General features: G+C 47.3%; 1 protein-coding gene across 7 annotated transcripts in view; it reads left to right on the top strand.

Annotated features, from left to right (window-relative positions):
• Positions 1 to 7,641: 7,641 nt before the first annotated feature.
• Positions 7,642 to 20,954, top strand: part of CTNND2 (catenin delta 2) — a 655,193-nt gene continuing 641,880 nt past the window's right edge. The window contains exon 1 of one of the 7 annotated variants that reach the window (XM_048507354.1): positions 7,642 to 7,949. In XM_048507354.1, coding sequence (XP_048363311.1) covers positions 7,898 to 7,949 — 52 coding nt within the window. In that variant the 5' untranslated portion in view covers positions 7,642 to 7,897. The remainder of the gene's footprint in view (positions 7,950 to 20,954) is intronic. The other 6 variants (XM_048507355.1, XM_048507356.1, XM_048507357.1 and 3 more) reach the window with 6 other exon arrangements.

Here is a 20,954-nt window from a genome sequence, read left to right as displayed (position 1 = left end):
GCACCTCCAGGCATAAAACTCCTATTGCACGTGATACAAAGTCCTTATGTTGCAGACTCTTCCCTGAACTGCTGCCAAAGAAATTATCTCAAAAATTCACTATACTCATTTAGCTATATGGGTGGGCTGAGAGAACTTCAAAGAGCTGTGACTCACCCAAGGGGGTGTGCACCTCCAGGCATAAAACTCCTATTGCACGTGATACAAAGTCCTTATGTTGCAGACTCTTCCCTGAACTGCTGCCAAAGAAATTATCTCAAAAATTCACTATACTCATTTAGCTATGGACTCCCAAAGGGTGCCTCATCACCCATAGTTTCCAATGGGAGCTAATAGAAATAGAAGAAGAAGAAGAAGAAGAAGAAGAAGAAGAAGAAGAAGAAGAAGAAGAAGAAGAAGAAGAAGAAGAAGAAGAAGAAGAAGAAGAAGAAGAAGAAGAAGAAGAAGAGTTTGAATTTATATCCCCTTTCTCTCCTGAGGGAGACTCAAAGAGGCTTACAATCTCCTTGCCCTTCCCCCCTCACAACAAACACCCTGTGAGGTAGGTGGGGCTGAGAGAGCTCCGAGAAGCTCTGTCTAGCCCAAGGTCACCCAGCTGGCATGTGTGGGAGTGTACAGGCTAATCTGAATTCCCCAGATAGTTTAAATACCATTGAAAATGATGCTGTTTGGGGGTGGATTCCAGCATCACTTGTTTAAACTAGGGAGCCCAGATTCTCCTTTTAAATCCACCTTATAGGGAGAATCTGGGGTTCCCAGTTTAAATAACATTGAAAGTGATTCTGTTTCCCCCAATTGGGGGGACTGGATACAACACCATAAAATGTTTTCATAGCAGTAATAAAACATTTTGAAAGCATTTTGAAAATGTTTTCAAAAAATTATTTCTGCTGTGTGGCATGGCCTATTGCTGTGTTCAGATTTGTGAGTTGGGACATGTTCTATCATGTGATGGTGACTTTGAAACAACCTGGTGTAAAAATCATTGTTTGGTCACGGTGGGGGAGGGTGGCTGCCCCTGAGGGGGGCGCCAAACTCCAGTTTGCCTAGATATGCCACTGGGCATAGCTTCAAGAGGGCTGGGGGGTGCGTGTTGCACCGGGCACGCGCCTGGGGGGGCATCAAACTCAGGTTTTGCCCAGGGCTCCAGTTTGCCTAGTTACGCCACTGCCCACACTGCCCTACAACGCTTGCGGCAGGGGGATCAATCGGTTAGTGATTTCGCAGCGAAGTTTTACAGACTGGCCAGCTGACTGCAAGGGTGGCCCGGGATGGTGTTGGTGCAACTTTTTAAAGACGCCCTCCACCTGAAAGTGCTCCAGTGGAGCCTGATCCACGGGGATCCCGAGACCCTTATGGACTGGATCCGGAGAGCGGGCGACGCAGAACTACGGATTTGACAGGTCAAGCAGTTGGAATGGCGATGGAATCGTACCCAACAACACTCGACATGATGCCAACAAGAGCCTCAGACAGCGGAGTGTCACGAGGGCTCTACCCATGCCGACCGTAAGCGCCTAGGGCTCTGTCTGTATTGCGGAGAGGGTGGCCACTTCGTCGCCTCGTGCCCAGTTCACCGCACCCCCACTGCCACATCCAGGGGTGGGGAGCGACAACGCCTGGAACCTCCTACAAAATCTACAAAAGACCCTCACTGCCCCAGAGCTGTCACTGCGCGGGGGGCCTTTGACCTAGTTGGTCTGGATGAGGGATCCAGTGACTTGGACTCCCCCAGAAGAGCAGTAAGTTGGAGGGAAACGACAATGGCCTGGCCTAAAGCATGCCACTAGTCAGGTCCCCTGTACAGGTGCCAATCCTTGGGTGAGTGCCTGACCCACCAAACCCTCTCCGTCCCAGGGGCATGCCCCCCTACTTGCACCAAGGCCTCATAGACTCAGGCTGCTCGAGGTGCCTGATCCACCTCGACCTGGTGATGGCGCTAGGCCTCAAACTCGCCAAACTTAAGTGGCCACTCCGGTTCAAACAGATGGACGGGACTGTAATGCAAGGGGGGCCTTCAATGCACATGTCAGAATCAATCACAGTTTCCTTTGAGAGCTTCACCGAACAATGACAGTTTGTGGTGGCGCAGGTAGGGAGCTACCCCCTGGTTCTGGACAAGCCGTGGTTGGCACGTCACAACCCGGACATCACATGGTCCGACCCCTCTGTATGTCTCCCCAAACAGAGTCAAGCCCTGCCTCACCTGTTGGCAGGTTCCCTGGTGTCCCCACAAACTCCAGTGAAGGGCTTGCCCGGTCCCTATCAGGACCTCGCGAAGGCATTTGACGAGGGAGAATGTGACTGCCTCCTGCCCCAACGGAGTACCGATTGCCCGATTGAGCTGGTCCCGGGTGCCCAGCTCCCCCAGGGCAAGATTTACCAAATGAGCCCCCATGAATTAGACGCTCTGCATGACTTTGTGGACAAGAACTTAGCAAGGGGCTTCATCAAGCTGGCTAAATTGCACATGGGGGCCTCAGTGCTGTTCCAAAAGAAAAAGAATGGCTCCTTACACCTCTGCATGGACTACTGGGGCCTGAATACTATGTCCCTGTCTAATAAATACCCCCTCCCCCTTATCAAGGATTTGTTGGGCCATTTGGCGAAAGGCCGGGTGTTCACAAAACTGGACTTCCGAGAGGCTTACTTCCGGGTTTGGGGAGGGACAGGAGCCCCTTACGGCCTGCAACACACCCCTGGGACAATCTGAATATCTTGTAATGCCATTCGGGCTCAGTGGGGCCCCCGGGGTGTTCATGAACATTATCAATGAAGCCCTTCATGACTTCTTGTTCAAAGGGGTGGTAGTATACTTGGACAATATTTTGATCTACTCTGACAATGTACAATTGCATATTGCCCTCATACGCACGGTCCTCCGCCGCCTCATCGATCACGAACTGTATGCCAGATTGTCGAAACGTAAGACTCAAAGAAAGTTGACTTACAAAGAAATGAACTTTATTGAATTATGTTGCCCTAACTACAGGGTGCTGGAACTGAGGGTTCTTGCCTCACTCCCAGTAAGGTGTGTGAGCGGGCGGTTCTTTGCTGTGGCAGGAACTTGGACGCTTGGAGAAACGAAACTTGGTCCTGACAGTAACAGCTGACTAACAGTGACCCTGCAGTGTTTTGAAGGCAAGACAGTTAGCTCTTGTATGCCTTGTATGTGTATGTTCGGTGCTTGAAAGCATATTCCTTGTTTTTTTTTTTTATGAATAAAACGCAGTCGTTAATTTTACAAAGCTTGAGATTCCACCAGGACCATCCTGGTAAACACAGTTTACAGATCTCAAGTTGCCCTCTCTCACTAAGCTCTGTCTCCAAAAGCTAACTCCCCCAACTTAAGGTGGAGACAGCCTACTTTGCGTAACACACTGGCACTACTATGTAGTAAATAGGCCACATGGAAGAAGTTAAAGAAACGGCACTGGACAGAAGCACAAAAAAGTTGTGCATGATGGCGCTGAAGCAAGTCTAATGGAATAGGATTTTCTCCCAGGTTCTGTACACACACACATGCACACACAAAACAGCCAAACATCCTGCAAGAGTCAAAGCCCAAACCTGGTTGTTTACTATGCACACTTATTTGAAAGTCAGTCCTACTTTGCCCAATGGAACATACTCCCTGAAAAAGATTATACCCCATGATTATGACATTCCAATCATAAGACTTATCCCACCAGGCTTTAGTGGTCTTTATTATATCATATTTACTTTGCTGTGTTAAGAGTTCAAGTTCATCTTGGCTGATTTTGCACTTTTTAAATGCTCCGTGGCTTAGCCGGGAAGCATACCTGCTGTGGGGCTTCTCACCCTGCTTGCTGTTCCACACTGCTGCCCGGCTCTTTCCTTTGCTTGAGTCAGGGCCAATGTGGGAAACCCCAAAGGGTTCCCCACAAGCCCGGGGTTTCCCATAAACACTGCTTAAGCACTGTGAGCTCTTCTGTAGTCTCTTTCAAGCATGCGAAGGCAGCCTCCATTTCCTGCATTTGGATTGGCTGAATCTTGCCCTATTTCCCCCCACTCAGTTTCACTATTTCAGTTTTACATGATTCTGAACACAAATTAGGTGCTGAGAATCGGTGTCTTCAGCCCCCCCCCCCCATCCAAAGTCTTGCGTGTGCGACGGGATTGCCATCCTTCACCACCCCGTCTAAAATGTAAATCTAAAATCCTTGAGTGTGCAAGAGAATTGCCGCCCTCCTGCTCAGGTGCCTGCCCATGCCACTTTTCTGCCCAAGGTTTCTCCTTCCTTTCTAAAAACCAAGTTTTCTCCCTCAGGTTTTTTTTCACTGCAAGATGGGGAGGGCGCCGTTTCTGAGCATCTGTCCATTGATGGGGCAGGCCAGACTGGTGAAGCAGGAAAACTGGCCCCATTTCTGCTCCAGAGGAGTTTTGCATGGCAGTGAAAGCCTCTGGAGCAACAAAGGGGCATTTCAACCTTTGCGGTTCAGGAAATTCTCAGAGAAAAACAATGGCCGCAGGGCTGCTTCGGGGCAGAAACGTGGAAGCCACGCTGCAGCACCGGGGCAGTGCAAAACTCCCAACTGCATCGGGGCATTCCCCAGAGAGGCTATTTCGGTGTGCAAAATCAGCCGGACCTTGTTTATTTCCCATGCTCTCTGAATTAACGTAGAGATGTGTAAGAATCCCCAGCTGCTTTTAAAAAAGATTTCATCCCTTCTACTGTTGGGTTCTTGAACTATTTGCTGAGCTGTCTCTATAACCTTCAGACTATTATCTCTGGCACTTGATGAACACCTGCCCTCGAGAGTACTTCCCCCTCCCCTGCTTAACTCAGTTTAAAGCCCTCCCCTTCAGGTTTGTTAGCCTCTTAGCAAAAATGTTTGAGGTGCAACCCATCAGCTACCTGAAGTCCATCTTCATGGTCCAAGATGCTAAATGTTCTCAACCCACGAAGCCAGCTGCTCACCCCCACTATTCTCCTCTCCCTCCCTGGGCTGTGTGCTTCAACTGGTCAGCCGCAGAATGGGCAGGAGAGGAGGCCGCAGCCTGTCTCATCCCATTGCATTATTAAAGTTAAGCTGTGGCGATCATTCACTGGCTGGCTCTGCCCCCGAGGAAGCCATCTTGTTGATGCATTCGTCGTGCCTTGTCAGAATTCCACTGGCTCAATAAGTTTGGGGACCTCCACAGTAGATCATACCATCTTGTTTAGGCAGAAGCAAGTATTAGGGTATGTATGCAGACCTGGATCAAATCTTTCTATGCAGACTGGATTCAAAGAGTTGCTGGTGGAAACCAATCATCATCTATGCAGGACCTAACCTGTGATACTGCACAGAACACTACTGTACCCTCCATGTTTTTCTATCTCTATGTAAAGCCCTTCAGGCAAATAATTCTTAGCTTTTACATATACCCAAATATAAGACAGTGTCTTATATTAATTTTTGCTCCCAAAGATGTGCTACGTCTTATTTTCAGGGGATGTCTTATTTTTTCTGTGTTCTGTTCGTCGGGTCTTACTTTCGGGGGATGCCTTATATTTCACACTTCAGCAAAACCTCTACTACGTCTTATTTTCAGGGGATGTCTTATATTTGGGGAAACAGGGTATATCCTTATTGAAATATTCTGGTGATGTGTTAGTGGTCCTAAATCACTGCCGGGCTGCTATGGTTAAATGGCTAAACATGAACAAATTGAAACTAAACCTTGAAAAGAGAAAGGTAATGCTGCTTGGGAAGGTGGAGATTTCAAAGGACACGATGCTCCCTGGTTTTGATGGCATTCAGCTGACTCTTGGTGGCTCAATCAAAAGCTTTGGGGTTATACTAGGCTCACTGTTATTTTTGGAGAAACAAATTAATGCAGTGGGAAAAAAGGCTTTCTCTCAGATCAGCCTAGTCTAAAAGATGGTCTGTTATTTTGAGAAGCCTGATCTAGCCCCCTGAACCCTTGCACTGGTCACATAGAGACTAGACTACTGTAATCCTCGTATATTGGTCTCCCCTCAAAATCAATTTGGAAACTCCAGTTGGTTCATAATGCCACAGCTCAGCTATTATCAGGTGATAGATGGAGAGCTTAGACTATTCCCATCCTACAGTCATTTCACCAGCTGTGCATCCAGTTATGAGGACCAAGTTATGGTATCGACTATCACATGCAAAGTCTTTCAGGGCCTTGAACGGTCACACCTGTCAGTCCGTCTCTTTCCCTAAGTACAGTCACGATAGCTCTGCTGGTCTGAGCAAGGTCTTCTACAGATGCCAACCTGCAAATGGGGGAAATCAATCAATAACGTCCTGTCCAAGGTGCCTTCTCTGTTGTGGCCCCCGCCTTGTGCAACGGCCTGTTGGAGGGGTCTGGAAGGCTCCTGCAAACTGTGCAAAGCTGCATTATTCAAGGTTTTTCTATGCAGGCCAGCATTGCATCGTAGTGTATAACTCACAAAGATACTCAGATGAATTGCTAGGGGCTGTGGTCCACACTTTGCTTTGCTGAAACTGGTGTCCTACCAGGTAATTACTACTTCCACTCTGCTTCAGTTCTGCTTTTAGATTTGACAACTCTAACCCTATTTCATTGTTTACTGACTATCCCATCCTGTAGACAGTATCAACTCAAGTCAAATGTATTGTTATGGTCATTACCCAGAACAGAACAGTTAAACAAGTTTAAAACAACATATCAGCAAAATGTGGGTGCAAAAGATGTTTGGCAAAAAATACCTGCCTGAGCTGAGCAAGACCTGTAACAAGCTAAACAAATTTATTTCTACTGTGCTGATTAACACTTTGACAATTTTTTGAAAGTGTACCAAAAGGTTAGCAAAGTACTTTTCAAAAAAAAATCTTCACTTTCACAGTAACAAGGACCTCCCAGCTGTTCCTGTGTTTACCCACCACTGCAAAAAATCCAGCCACCATTTTGGGCATCTTTTTGTGGTTCTTACCCAACAAGAGAAAACCCAATTCAGTTTTGTTGCTGGCAGTTGAAGAACAGAGGCCGAGCTGAGTCTGCGCCCACCCTCCCCTCTCGGTGTGCCTGGCCTCTCTCCGGAGGGCCAAAGGGGCACCTGCTGCAGGGGCGCGCTCGACCCCGCCCCCCCCCCCGCGTAAGGCGGAGGAGGCCACCGAAGGGGAGGCAGGTCGCTCCCGCCCTCCGCCAAGAAACGGGCACTTTTCGCCCCCCTCTGCCGTGTGACCCCGAGCCCGGCCGGCCGCCTGGCTAGGTCAAGCCCCCCCTCCGCCTGGCCCGAAGGGGCAGCCCGGAGAGGCGAGGTGACCCACCACCCTGAGCCCTGCCGGGGCCTGAAGGACGTTGGCGACGGGCCGCCACGGTGCCCCCCCCCCCCCGTTCTAGCCCGAGGGCGCTTCCCTGCCGCCGCCGCCGCCGCCGCCGCCAAGACCCTGCGCGCGCCCCCGCCGCCGCCGCCGCCTTCCCCTCTCCTCTCCTCTCCTCTGGTCTCCTCGGCGCAGCGCAGGTGGCAGCCACGGAGGCGGCGGGCTGAGGGGAGGGCCGAAGCGAGAGCGGAGCCGCACCAGCGCCAGGCGCGCGCGCTCCTGCGGCGGCGGCAGCGGCGGAGGGGGCAGGAGGAGGCAGCGCCGCGCGGGCGGAAGGAAGGAAGGACGGACGGACGGAGCCGCCGCCAGCAGCAGCAGCAGCAGCAGCAGCAGTCTGGGTTGCTCCTTCTCCGGCGGCGGCAGGCGGAGGGGGCACCGCGGAGAGCGGCCGGGCAGCAGCAGCAGCAGCAGGAGGCGGCCGGAGCCGCGCCGGGGAGGAAGCAGGGAGGCGGCTGCGGCGGCCCCGAGGATGCTGTGAGCGGCCAAGGTCAGGACCTTGCGCCCAGGATCCGCGGCGGGGAGCAGGGGAGCGCGGAAGCCGCCCGCCGGGGAGATCTGCCAGGGCCGCCCGGTCCATGCTGGGGAAGGCGCCCGCCCGAGCGCCGCCGCCGCCGCCGCCGCCCTCGGGTGAGTCCAGCTCTCCATCGTCGCCCGATCGGCCTGGGCTCGCAGGGACCGACGGGGGGGGGGGGGTCGGCTTCGGCCGAGGCGACATTTGGGCGGGCGGGGGGGCACTGATGGCGCTGCGGGCCGGTTAGCCGAGCGTGGAGGTCGGGTCTTGGCCCCCCGGCAGGGAAGAAAGCCCCAGAACGCCTCCCCCCCGCCGCCCTCTTCCGTCGAGGCCCGGACGCGCGCGCTGTGATGGGGGGCAGCAGCCGGGGCGCCACGGGGGGGGGGCAGGGCCCCCTCGGGCGGCGCGGGAGCGGGGGGGGGGCTGCTCTCCTTAGTCAAGGGCTCCGGGGGCGCGCGCCCGTCGTGGCGCACCTGCCCGAGGCCAGAGGGAGGGGGCTGGGGAGGAGGCGCGCGGCCGTCGCCTCTGCCCCTCCGCCGGGCCACCAACAGAAGGCGCCTCGGCCTCCATGCGCCCCCCCCCCCCGCTTTTCCTCAGGCGCGCCCATTCCTCCCTCCCCCCTCTCCCCCCCCAGGCCTCCGCCCCCTCCCCCGCCAGCGGTTAGTGGAGCCCCACCGGACGCAGGCGGGGGGGCGTTACCGAGAGGCTGGGTCGGGGGCGGTGGGGGCGCTTGGCCGCGGCTTCTGGGGGGGGGGCTGCTGCTGCTTCTCCTCTGGGGCTGGGCGAGGAGCGGCGATGCCTCGCGCCAGGCTCCAGGTGCCGGGGCCAAGCCGCCGCGGAAGGGGGTCTGGGGGGTCTCCCTCGGGCGCTCCCCCTCCCCCCACCCCCGGGAGAGGGGCTTGAGGCGACGGATGGCCGGAGGGAGGGGCAGAGCATCTGGGGGCTGGGCGGGCTGATAGGCGCGGGGGGGGGGCTCGGCCCCATTCTTCTCTGCTTTGACATCAGAACGGAAGAGGTTTGCGCCGCCTCCTGTGAGCTGCGTGGGGGGTGTTGGGGGGCGGTTTGCCGGTGAAACACCGGAAGGGGGAAGAAGGGGGGAGGGAGACGAATGGATTCTCGGAGGCCTCTTGCCAGATTCTTTTGCGAGGGGAGCCCCGTCCCGGGCTTGACCGCATTTCCAGGGAGGAGGGGCTTGAAGGGGCGTCTTGAGCGGCCGCGGTGCGGGAACCCCAGGAGATGCCACCTCCAGCGCCTCTTCCGGGCGGGGGGCGGCGGGGGCGTTTCTGCAGTCGGTTATATAAGTGAGCCGGCTTCGGGAAATGAAGATGCCGGCTGATGTGCGGCCTCTGCGTTTACCGGAGGGCATGTTCCTGGAAGCAGGGCGGGCGCGGGTCGTCAGCAGAAAGGGCGGAAGAGAAAATCTGCTGGTCTGTTTGCCATGTGAGGTTTTCAGTGGTTGGATCTAAAGGAATGTGTTCAGATGGTGGTAACTGAATTTTGGGTCTTAGACGTTCTTGAGTGATATTGCTAAGCAACGCAGAATAATTTAACATAAATTAAGATTCCAGAGAAATTTGCAGTTTTTTAGAAATTACATTAAATCACATAATTTTTAAATGAATGTATTTTTATTTTTTATTCATAAGGCTATCTTACGCTTCATCAGTTTAAAATTGCAGAAAATGAGGTAGTGAATATAGACAGCTGCATAATTTTTATTTGAACAAATGTTTGTGAGTCATGGTAGTTACTTCTGCTGGTGATTTGAATCAAGGTAACTTGTTTGTGCTAAAGGAAGTTTTTATAAACTAGTTTATCAATATTATTATTATTATTTATTTATTTATTTATTTATTTATTTATTTGATTTAATATACCGCCCTATCCCCGAAGGACTCAGGGCGGTGGACAATATAATATCATATATAAAAACATACATACAATTTAAAACAATTACGTTCTAAAACAATGTCCCACGAAACCCGTATACAACCCTCCCAGAAAAGAATAATGGGACCTGATGATGTTAGGGACCCCAGTAGAGCAGGGGGGGCAGGGCACCCTCAGCGGCTGGTCTCTCCAAAGGCCCGGTGGAACAACTCGGTCTTACAAGCCCTGCGGAACTCTCCAAGGTCCTGCAGGGCCCTGACAGCTGGTGGTAGAGTGTTCCACCAGGCCATAAAGGCCCTGGCCCAAGTGGAGGCCAGCCACGTCATTGAGGGGCCAGGGATCTCCAGTAAATTGGCTTCTGCTGAACGCAGAGGTCGACCCGGGACATATGGGGTAATGCGGTCCCGAAGGTACGAGGGTCCCAGGCCGCGTAAGGCCTTAAAGGTGTAAGATTGGTGTAAGATTGTGGGGGCAGTGCATTTTTAAGCTGTCTTTCATGTGTTCTTGAAACTGTCAGTCTGAACTGACTTGTTTATTGAAGCAGACAGATTAACAGGGTTAAATGTCACTTTACATTTCAGATATTCTTTCTGCATTTCATTTGTGTGGAGTTTTTTGTTTGCAATATTTCATTCATAGCAACGCAACCACAGATCTTGTGTGTGTGTATCTATATGCTTGTGCTAAGGAGACCGCCATTCTGTATTGCTATATTTAAATGTAGTATTTTATTTAACTTTTATACGCTTATATCAGTTTGCAGCAGGAAGTTCTATTCAAAATGGCAGTAAGAAAAAAGGTAAGAAGATGACACAACAGTTCAATAGAAACAAATGAGTTAACATCTGTTGAAACAAGGCTTAACATTCTACCACAGTGAGTTCACTCCTGAAAAAGCAGAAAGACATCAGCAGATTCCCAAAGTTAATAGCTCAGGCATGATGATCCTCAGCTCTTGTGGCCATTCCATGGGCAGGAGGGCCTGCTTCAAAGTCCTTGAGGCACCTGGAAGCAGAGTTTGGTTGAGTATACAATAGGCGGGGGGGGGGGGGTGTAGCGTTGTCAAGATAAAAAGCAGATTCTTGAGCTGTACCCCCAAACCAACTAGTAATCTAACTAAGCTAATTTTTGTTGTTTAAGAGTTGATGTGCTGTCCCATTGACCAACAAAATCTAAAGTTGGAAACTGCATTCAGTAATAATTATTACAGACATTGATCTGTATAAAATTTACAACGTTTAACAAACTAAACTTAAGCTAAATTTTTTCATAATAATATTCTGTTGACAATTAAATAACCTCTGTCACAATAAAACTAGTTTATTAGTTCAACCAAGTTTTAGCAACTTTATAAAATAGCTCATTGCTCCTATCCAAAATAATGTTCATACAATTGTCAGCTCTTTGAAAGTCTGTAAATTCTAACAATAAGGTAGTAACAATTCTTGGCAGATTGATTACATATAGTACTATTTTAAAAATCAAAAATGTTAGGTCCTCTCTATATTCCTGTGCAGACAAGTACATGCACATTGTATGCCGAAATAATATAAACGCTCTCCTACATTCCAAATTAGTTACATTGGAGAGGCAAGGCCTGGTGATAACCTGTTTAAAGGAATGACATAAAACAGTGGATTTTAATTCTGTTTTGGAATCTGCATTCTGGGCTAGTCTCAGTGTCCAGGCTGTCTTCAAGAGTAATTCTGCATTGTGATGGGGTTCCTACCCATGGTTGTCCTGGTAGTTATGAGATAAGCAGCACTTTTTGTGTTGGTAAAGCCAGAAGACTTCGTTCCTATCTACTGAAGAACAAGAAGAAACGGTAGCAACTGTGTTTGCGGGCAAATATAAGACTTGGGGAAAGCCAGGCCTAGAAAACGTTCTTGGGACAAAGTGAGTGAAGGAGCCCCAATCTTAAAAATTTGGCTTCAGCTGAATACAGGGGGCCCAGTGTTCTGAGGTGACATCTCTTCCTCATTCAGATTTTACTTGGTTTATGTAAGTATTGATGTTTGCCAGATAATGCGAAGGACCTGTGGGCCCTCCAGCTCTAAATGCACACCATACTGCAGTAGTTTAATCTAGAGCAGGGGTCCCCAAACTATGGCCCGGGGGCCAAATCAGGCCCCCGGAAGACATTTATCCGGCCCGCTGGGCAGAAGCGGATCTCCCCCTTCTCTATCTCCTTTTCCCCAGGTTTACAAACAGCCTCAAGCGCGGGCGACTCGCTGCTCATTCCAAGCGGCCGGAGGGGACTGTACCAATGAGGCAAAGGGGGGGGGAGAGAAAGGCTGCGGAGCTTCAGGGCCGGATTGGAAGGGGACTGTGGGGGTGGGGGGCTCGGCCAGGGGCGGGTCGAGGGCGGATGGATGGTGCCCCCCCCCCGTGGGCGGCACTTGGTCCTGCCCCCGGCTGGGCTCTGGCCATGCGTGAACTGCCCCCCTGTTTTAAAAGTTTGGGGACCCCTGATCTAGAGAGATTATTGAGGGAGGAATAATGAAGGCAGAGCTTTGGGGTGCAGCAGATGTGACTACTCTCGATTAAGTGGCAGTCTATCCACAGTCTGTGACTTAGGCAGCAAAGCCAGATCTAGAAGCTCCCCAGCTGTTGACCTGCTGCTTTACAATGGGTTCCCAGACCTCCACCAGTCTGAGGGCCCCTCTACTCAGGGCTGATCAGCTGGCCTTACCATCTGGGACTTACCAGCAGCTAATGGAGGCCTACACTTAGGGGATATCTGGCAATGTTCACCTCCATCCAGAGCAGCTTGTTGTTCTACTTCCTGATCAAGTGACTCAGCTACCATCAATAATTCTGCGTTTTCTGCATGTAGCTTGAGTCAGGTTGGGATTGCTCTTAGAATCATAGAATTGGAGGAGACCACAACAGCCATCAAGTCCAACCCCCTGCCATGCAGGAACACACAATCAAAGCTCTCCCAACATATATGCATCCAGCCTCTGTTTAAAAACCTCCAAAGAAGGAGAACCACTACTCCGAGGTAGCGCGTTCCACTGTTGAACAGCCCTGACAGTCAGAAAGTTCTTCCTAATATTCAGGTGGAATCTCTTTTCCTGCACCTTGAATCAATGTTCTACTCTCTGGAGTAGCAGAAAACAAGCTTGCTCTTTTTTCGAAACGACATCCCTTAAAATATTTAAACATAGCTATCATGTCGCTTAAACTTCGCTTCTTCAGACTAAACATCCCCAGCTCCCTGAGCCTCTCTTCATAAGGCATGGATTCCAGACCTTTTACGTTTTTTTGTTGCCCTCCTCTGGATTGTTCCAGCTTATCAAGGCAGGTGTCACCCATCCTATATCTGTGCATTTCATTTTTTCTGCCTAAGTGTAGAATCTTACATTTATCTCTGTTGAAATTCATTTTGTTTGTTTTGGCTCAGCTCTCTAATCTTTCCAGATCATTTTGAATCCTGCCCTGTCCCCCAGGGTATTAATTACCCCTCCTAATTTGGCATCATCTGCAAATTTGATCAACATGCTGACCGAGCGGGCACACACCTAAGGATCCTCAGGCGATCCTGTCAGCCTTACTCTAACTGCCACCCCCTGAATATACTGACAGCTCTGTGAGGGGATTTTCACTTTCCTCTCCAAAACTGACTGCTCTTACCAGGCTGGATTGGGGCACCCTTGAATGACTCTTAGGCTTATTAACAGGAAACAAAGATGAAATGTTTATTTATAGAATTACTAGAAAATAAGTTACAGAAAAAAATAATCTTTTCCTTTTCTCTGGCAGGAATATTTTACTAAGCACTTCAGTTGTTTCAGATATCCTATTATAGTTTCCAAACAGTTCTCTGGCTTAGTTTTAACAATCTTGCTAAACTTCCTTCTCAGGGAAAATCTTTCCTTCATACAACTTGACAAATACTTAAACATCCAACTCCTTTCACCAAAAGAGAGGCCCACTGGGCTTCCCAGAGCAGGCTCTGGGGTATTCCACCTGGAAACCCACTCCTGACTCTGCAACCCCCCCCCCCCCGAGACCCCACTGTTTCGTATCTAGGTGCTTTCTCCACAGAGACCTACAAACAAGCCCCCTGTGTGATTTAAGTATTGCCCTTGTGGTGATGTTTTCCTGGGACCTTGGCCCAGGTTTCATATTCAGCCTGGCCTTCCTGGTCCTCCACCAAAAACCGGCTATCCAGCCTCTTGAGAACCAGAGCTCTCCCCCTTCTCTCCATTCTGAGCGCTTCTCCTCTTCGCCCTCTTCTTCCTTTCTCTCCTCTGGAACACCCACCCACTGACCTTATACAGCTGCAGTAGCCAATCAAGTGGAGCTCTGAGCTAACTTTTTAAATTCCTTTTCTCTGACAGAACTACACTTTAAAATTAACCGTTAATCAGCAGTCCGTCACATACGCCCTCTATTCCATCATCCAAGTAGTTCATAAAAATATTGAATAGCCCTGGGCCCAGGACAGAACCCTGTGGCACCCACTGCTCACTTCTCTCCAGGATGAAGATGAGCCATTGATGAGCACTCTTTGTGGTCTTGTAGGTAAAAGCAAACCTTGTAGCTCACTTGGGTGCTGTGTGGTTTCCGGGCTGTATGGCCGTGTTCTAGCAGCATTCTCTCCTGACGTTTCGCCTGCATCTGTGGCTGGCATCTTCAGAGGATCATATATAATGGAGCCTTCGACAATACTTGTAGCTCACTGTTTAGGTTAATACTATGAGTGTACACAGTGACTTAATAATGGAGGTAACTGCAGTTCTTGTGGTTCATTAACTCCACTCAGCATTTATTATCAACTTTTCTAGATGGGAAGTAAAGCTTATATTGCAGACTTCAAATTTTGGGGTATGTAGCATTTTGATTTTTCTGTATGATACTTTTCAATAAAGATTAATTGTATTAAGAGTAAAGAGGAGGGGCCGTGGTGGCTCAGTGGCAGAGCATTTGTTTGTCATGCCGAAGATCCCAGGCTCAGTCTCCATTATATATGTTTTTAAAGAAGACCAGGTAGTGTAGGTGATTGGACTTACCTTAGCCTGAGACTCTGGAGAGCTGCTGCCTGCCTGCCTGCCTGAATAGACAGCAGTGGCCTTGACCGACTGGTGGCCTGATTTTGTTCAAGGCAGCTTTACGCGGGTTCTCCCAAAGCTCTAGCATTGTAATGGGGAAACCCTCACTAGCTCCCCCCCCCCCCCCCCCCGGTCAGGCAAGTACTGCAGTTAGCTGGAACCTCTACAGGCACCTGAAATTTGAGCCCTCAGTTTTCTAGTTTTCAAGAAAGTTCCATCATTATATAAATACATTAGACTCCATTTTCTGAAATAATTAGTTGAAAAATGATATTTGCTGAACTGTTCCTAATAGTTATTTGTCCATGGAGGTGGTTGTAGCAGTGCTCAGTATTTAATTTACAGCCAAGCCAATTCTAACCTTTCATACTCTGCTGCTGGTTGGGTCATCACTTGAAAAACTCATTCCCTTGTAGCAAAGCTGGGATGGTGCTCCCTCCTCCTCCTTTCAAGGGAGTTTCCAATTGTGGTTTGGAGGGAAACAACAACAACAATCTATTATTGGGGGTTGCATTTAGATGGACAAGCTGTGATTTTCAGACCAGATAGTTGGGGAGGAAAGAAGTACATGTACCAAAGGAAGCCACAGCCATGATAACCAAGGTTGGGCAACACATGTGAGATTGTAAGAGTGTTTGTAACAATACCTTTCTGTGCTCTTTGAATTCCAATTGACTTGATTTTTAAAAAAAAATTATACATCCTCCCAATTTAATAGAAATCTCTTCTTTTTATATTGTATCAACAAATGCAGTATATCTCTTCATCTGTCTTTCATAGTTCTTTTCTTCCTGACTCATGTGATTTTCATGATCTTAATCCTGTATTATCTTTGGTATTGGCATGAAAGGAAGACAGATGCAAGCAATCTCTCTTTGCATCCCCTGAGAACAATTTACTAGCTCCTTCAGATGGAAGCATCTCAGAATTTTCCTCCTGGGTTCTTGAAAAGCCTGTGATGAGTAGTAAAATCATGCAGATCTGCTACAGCAATGCAATACTGTAGAATAAAATGCCTCACTTTAGAATGTAAGATATTGTAGACTTCCAGTAACAGTTTCAAATCTCAGCACTGCAACTTGTTTTAAAAAGTATTAATTATTTTATTTAGAAGCAAGCTTTTACTGAAACCAATAAAATTCTCTTCCAGATAAATACATTTAGGATTGTGATGGCTGAATATTTCCAGACTACATGGAAAATGAGACCTTCTCTTAAGGAGAGGATTCTTTACTTGTTAATTTTAAAAAAGTATATCTTGGCTATTTTGGTCAGTTATTGTGGTTCTTAATGGTGGATATCGAAAAGACAAGTTTCCTGAGTAACATTTCTTATGAATGTAGAGACCTCTGAGTCTTTCCCGGGTATAACTGGGTACAGCCAAGTACTGTTTGGACTACCTTATTTACTGAATTAAATGGCAGTATCTTCCTGTAATAGCTGCTGATGTGCCAGAGTGATCACTTGATTTCCTCCCCCCATTGAGCCATAGCCACTTGGGTTTAAGTTGATGTCCCCATTGTGAATGCAAATAAATCAGGAATGCTGAATATTGTCAGTTTTCATGCCCATCCATTCAAGCATGGAAGTGGGGTTCAATATTGGCTATTTTGTGACATATATGTATTTACTGTGCAATATGACTTTACATTCCAGAAGGGCCATCATTTTCTTGTTCTCCTCCAATTAAAAACCTCTGGTCTAAAGCGATGGAGTGCTGTTGTGACTTTATGTGAAAAATGTCAAAACCCAGCAGTGTGCTGAATTTCAGATACCTTCAGCCTATGGCTTTGATCTGCTAGAATTTTTCTACTAATGGGATTTTTTTTGCTCCTTTCCCCCTCCTTCTACAGGCCTCGAGCTTCTTCTCGGGGGGTTCTAGGTGTCCTCCCTCCCCCAGTAGCAGGATCAGGGGGAATTTTTTTTTTTAGAATTCGGCAGGAAGAGAGAGAGGAGGAAGTCCTGTTCAATTGATGGACATCCCTTCTGGCACTGGAGATTCACCACAGGATGCCTTGTTTTAAGTAACAGAATATTCTATAATGCTTGTGAATGCAAAGAAAAAAAGCAGTGGAGGATTGTGGTAGAGTCCAGGCCTTTGCTTGCAGTCCTATCAAACACTTGTTTGGGAGCATGAAGTACACAGGGTGGGGCTGGGGGCCATCTGTGCCAGCTGAAGAAGTCAGGGGCTGAGCGTTTCCCTCTCCCTTTTAGTAAGTTATTTAAAACTTGGGTTTGGCTGGAGGCGAAAGTCTGTTCTTTGAGATGAGAGTCCAGGCCCAAAGGTCTCTGCATCCGGTGGCTCTGGGTCAACATTACTAGCAGAATGAGAATTCTTTCTCAGCATTTCATTTTCTTTCTCAAGTGCAAAAGCAAAGAACCTTTGCACCCTTATCAGCCATCCAATGTCTTCTGGATATTCACATCATAGAAAGTGTACTTGCTACGGAGACTCAGACAGGCCTGCACTTAAGTTTCTTATCTGAAGGGCCATCCTAAATCTCAGGTTGCTGAATCAGTGCATCAAGTTGAGGCATTTCAGGATGGAAACCTATCACAGAAGCCATGAGGCCAGGAGACTTCATGACCTTGTTGGATGTCACTGAGGCATACCTACACATTCCAATCAGAGAGCACCATAATTGCTCTCATTTCAGCTGCAGCATTACCAGTTCCATTCTGTACCCTTCAGCCTTTCCATAGCTACATGGGTCTTCTCCAAGGTCCTTCTCACCCCCATAATCAATCTGAGGGGTCAGAGAATACACATGCATCTGCTGATACAATCTTCCTCCAGAGAACAATCACTTTGTGATAACCAGATTACTATCTCAACCCCACAACAGCATGGTTTCCTGATAAATGTCTAGAAGAGGGCTCTCTTGACTTGGGGGTGATCATAAATTTATCTTGCAATGAGCTCTTTCTCCCACCGAGCCCAAAACTCAGAAATCAAGGACCTTGCAACCCAGTCAATCTTTGCCTCTGATGCTTCTGGCCAAGATCCCAGGGTTTGCCTCTGATGCTTCTGACCAAGATCCCATCTCGACATTAGACTCCATCCATTGGGGGAGACTTTGCACCAGACCACTTCAGTGATTCCTTCAGCCATTTCAGTCAAGGGACAGAGCCCTCCAGGTCCCATATGCAGTCAAGTCCAGCCTCACATTGTGGATGTGCCTGTCAAGTTTGAACATGGGCAAGATCTACCACTTGGCAGAATTACCACAAATGTTCTCGGATGCCAGCCTTTTGGACTGGGGAGCAGTTGCAGGCTGCCCTCCTTTCACCCTAGTTGCATTAGGTGTGTACAACATTTACAATTTAAAATGGCAAAAGTAGGATTACAAATGACAGTTTAACACAGCTTATCAATCCTTTTAACTTAAACTGAAGCAAATTGGAACATTTTAAAAAAGACATTTAAAGATTCTACAGTTAGCATGTTAAAACATCCTTCTCTGACCAAACTTTGAAGAAATTAAAGATGTTTTAAAATTGGACGAAGGTACTGTATATTTAACAATATGAATGGGAAAATATGGTATGTACTAGTTGGCACTGCAAAGAATAATGGTGAAAAATGGTATCTTTGCCTCCCTGAGACCACTACTCTGAAAGAGAATGTTGGTTTCAACAGGGAAAGACAATAGGATGTTGCCTTTGTCCCTGAAATAAGGTGGCATTGTTGCAGGATGGTGTCTTTGCTTTCCCATTGAGGCCTTCATTTTAATTTGAGATTGGCTGAACTAGTTGACTGTTTAACATGAATTCTAGATTATATAGGGATGCCTCGGAGATCTTGTGGAACATGTGTGTGGATGTACTGTCAAAGGCCATAGATTTGGATGAAACACAAGGAGCAAAAACTACCAGACCATGACCACACAGCCCAGAAAACTCCCAACATCCACTTGAGTGGATGTTCTCGTTTTTGAAATAAATGAGACCTGCCTATCATTAACCTTTTGGGCCAATGAGGGAGCAAATTGCTAAGGTGCTTAAGGTTAATGCACGAACTCTAATCAGGTTTCATAGGAAATACAGGAAAATATTTTGATGGTTTTTATAATGGCTGGATGTTGCATTGATAGAAAAATCTAATGAAACTTTTCTGACGCAAATGAGATTTCCCTCCTCTTCATTACTGCTATAACTTCTTATATGCCTCAAGCATCTTGTTGTGTAAATCAAGTACTTTAAGTACCATTGAACTGAACAAACATTAGTGGGCAAAGGGAAGGAGACAAGACAAAAATCCAAGTGAACTGATATGCTTCTCATGTTCCTTAAATGTGGTGATCATGAGGGAGCTCTGGAAGTCTACTTATTCATCCCTGGTAAAAATCTATTGCCCTTTTAATGGAAGGTCAAGCTCCTGTTTTGGATGGGTCTATAGTAGTAGCAAATATTCATTTTATAAGACAAAACTGTAGTTCAAACAGCCCTCTGCCCATTTGAGAAGGCTGGAAGAGCTGTAGACCACTTTATGATCTTTATTATACTTCTAGTTAGCGATTTGCGCACATAATTTCATCAAAAGTATCTGTTCTGAGCATTTGGTGTATTAGGATTTGGTAAGCTTCTCCCCCACTCCCCAAGATTCAATACAGCTTTGCATATTTATTTTGGATTCCTCAACTCAATACACTAAATGGAATTTATTTTGTTAGAAAATGGCATTTCGGTCCTGACTGTACAAAAGACTGGAATGTCTTTTTTGGTCTTGAATGTCCGAGGTTTAAGTTATAACAGTAACTTGTACTGCATTTGTGCTGATTTTTTACCTTGCTAGCATGTGAGAAAATAGTCTAACAATGTTGATTGTACCCGTCAGTCTGTCCTGATCATTTTATATATAGTTAAATTCTGGGGATCATGGGATATTTGATTTGATAATCTGTTCTTTGGTCGGAGCATTAACAGTGTAACTGGGCACCAGATGTCTGTGACATCTGGCCACTCTGCCAGTATGTTGAAGGCCCTGCATCTGATAGTGTGGTCAGAAAAAATGGAGGCCAAAATTTTGTATTAATTAACTGGTGTCTTCAAAGGCCACAGTGGTGGTGGGTAGGTAGCTGAGCAGAGTATATTCTGTAAGGGCTGCCGTTTTAAGCACCCCTCCTTTTGTTCTGATATCTTTGTTAACACAAGTGGATCTGAAGATTCGGCTATGTCGTGCAAATAGCAAAAAGATCTCCACACTGTAGTATGAAGTAGCTTCCATAAAGATTAAAGGGAAGTGACTTCAGTGTATGAGATGCAGCACAGCCAGTTAGCTGTCATTGACTTTTTGTTTGGGATGTTTTGTCTGTTCTCTGAATTTAATGAAATGTTTATAGATTGACAGTTTTACTGCTTACTAATGACCTGGTGATGTAGTATTCCAAGTACACTGCATTTTATTTAGGGGTAACAAATGTAATTTTCCTCTCTCTCTATCTCTCTGATGAAATGACTTGTCACAACTGATCAGCTTTGATCTATTGGCAAACATAATTTTTTAAAAAGAGAAAAACACAATGCATTACCACAAAATATCATTTGCACATATTAGAAATGGTCTTGACATGGTTGTATGGCCTGTGTTAGTAATTTCAGAGTTTTGTGTTGAGGTGTGCACAAAGGTGGTTAACATTGTTTATTTCAAACATTTTTTGGTGGGGGAATAGTGTGTTGTTCAGTATTTCCTATAGATTCATATTTGTGGAAAATTCCTAAACATTTGCTACTGTTCCACTAAAATTATGTTTGCTAATGCAGGTGAGAATTACTATTTGTAGGGACACTATCTGGAAATCCCTGGGCCAAAGCAGGCCTCTTAACCTCCCATGAGCCATCACACCTCTCAGTAGGAAACAGGAAGGCATAAGAAGCATTGTTGCTATTAATTCTTAATGAAAGAAATTATGATTGGAACACTGAAGTTCTCTGTAGGATGCCCCCATGGGAACTAACTGCTGTCCATGGTGCTAGCTGGCTCCTTTTCATACAAAAAATGTAGGAAACTGCTTTGTGTAACAAGAGCATTCTGCAGTTTTTCTGTTGTTGGAAATCGTGCATTGCATATCATATCTGATTTGTCATTTGTAGCTATGGGCAGGAAACTATGGTTGACAGTTATTTTCTTCCTGAAGTGATTTAAATGGACGTTTTTGTCCACACATCATGCAA

This window comes from Sphaerodactylus townsendi, linkage group LG09 (genome assembly GCF_021028975.2).
Source record: "Sphaerodactylus townsendi isolate TG3544 linkage group LG09, MPM_Stown_v2.3, whole genome shotgun sequence".
NCBI lineage: Eukaryota > Metazoa > Chordata > Lepidosauria > Squamata > Sphaerodactylidae > Sphaerodactylus > Sphaerodactylus townsendi.
Note: the sequence above shows the minus strand (reverse complement) of the source record. Positions and strands in the feature narration are given on the sequence as shown.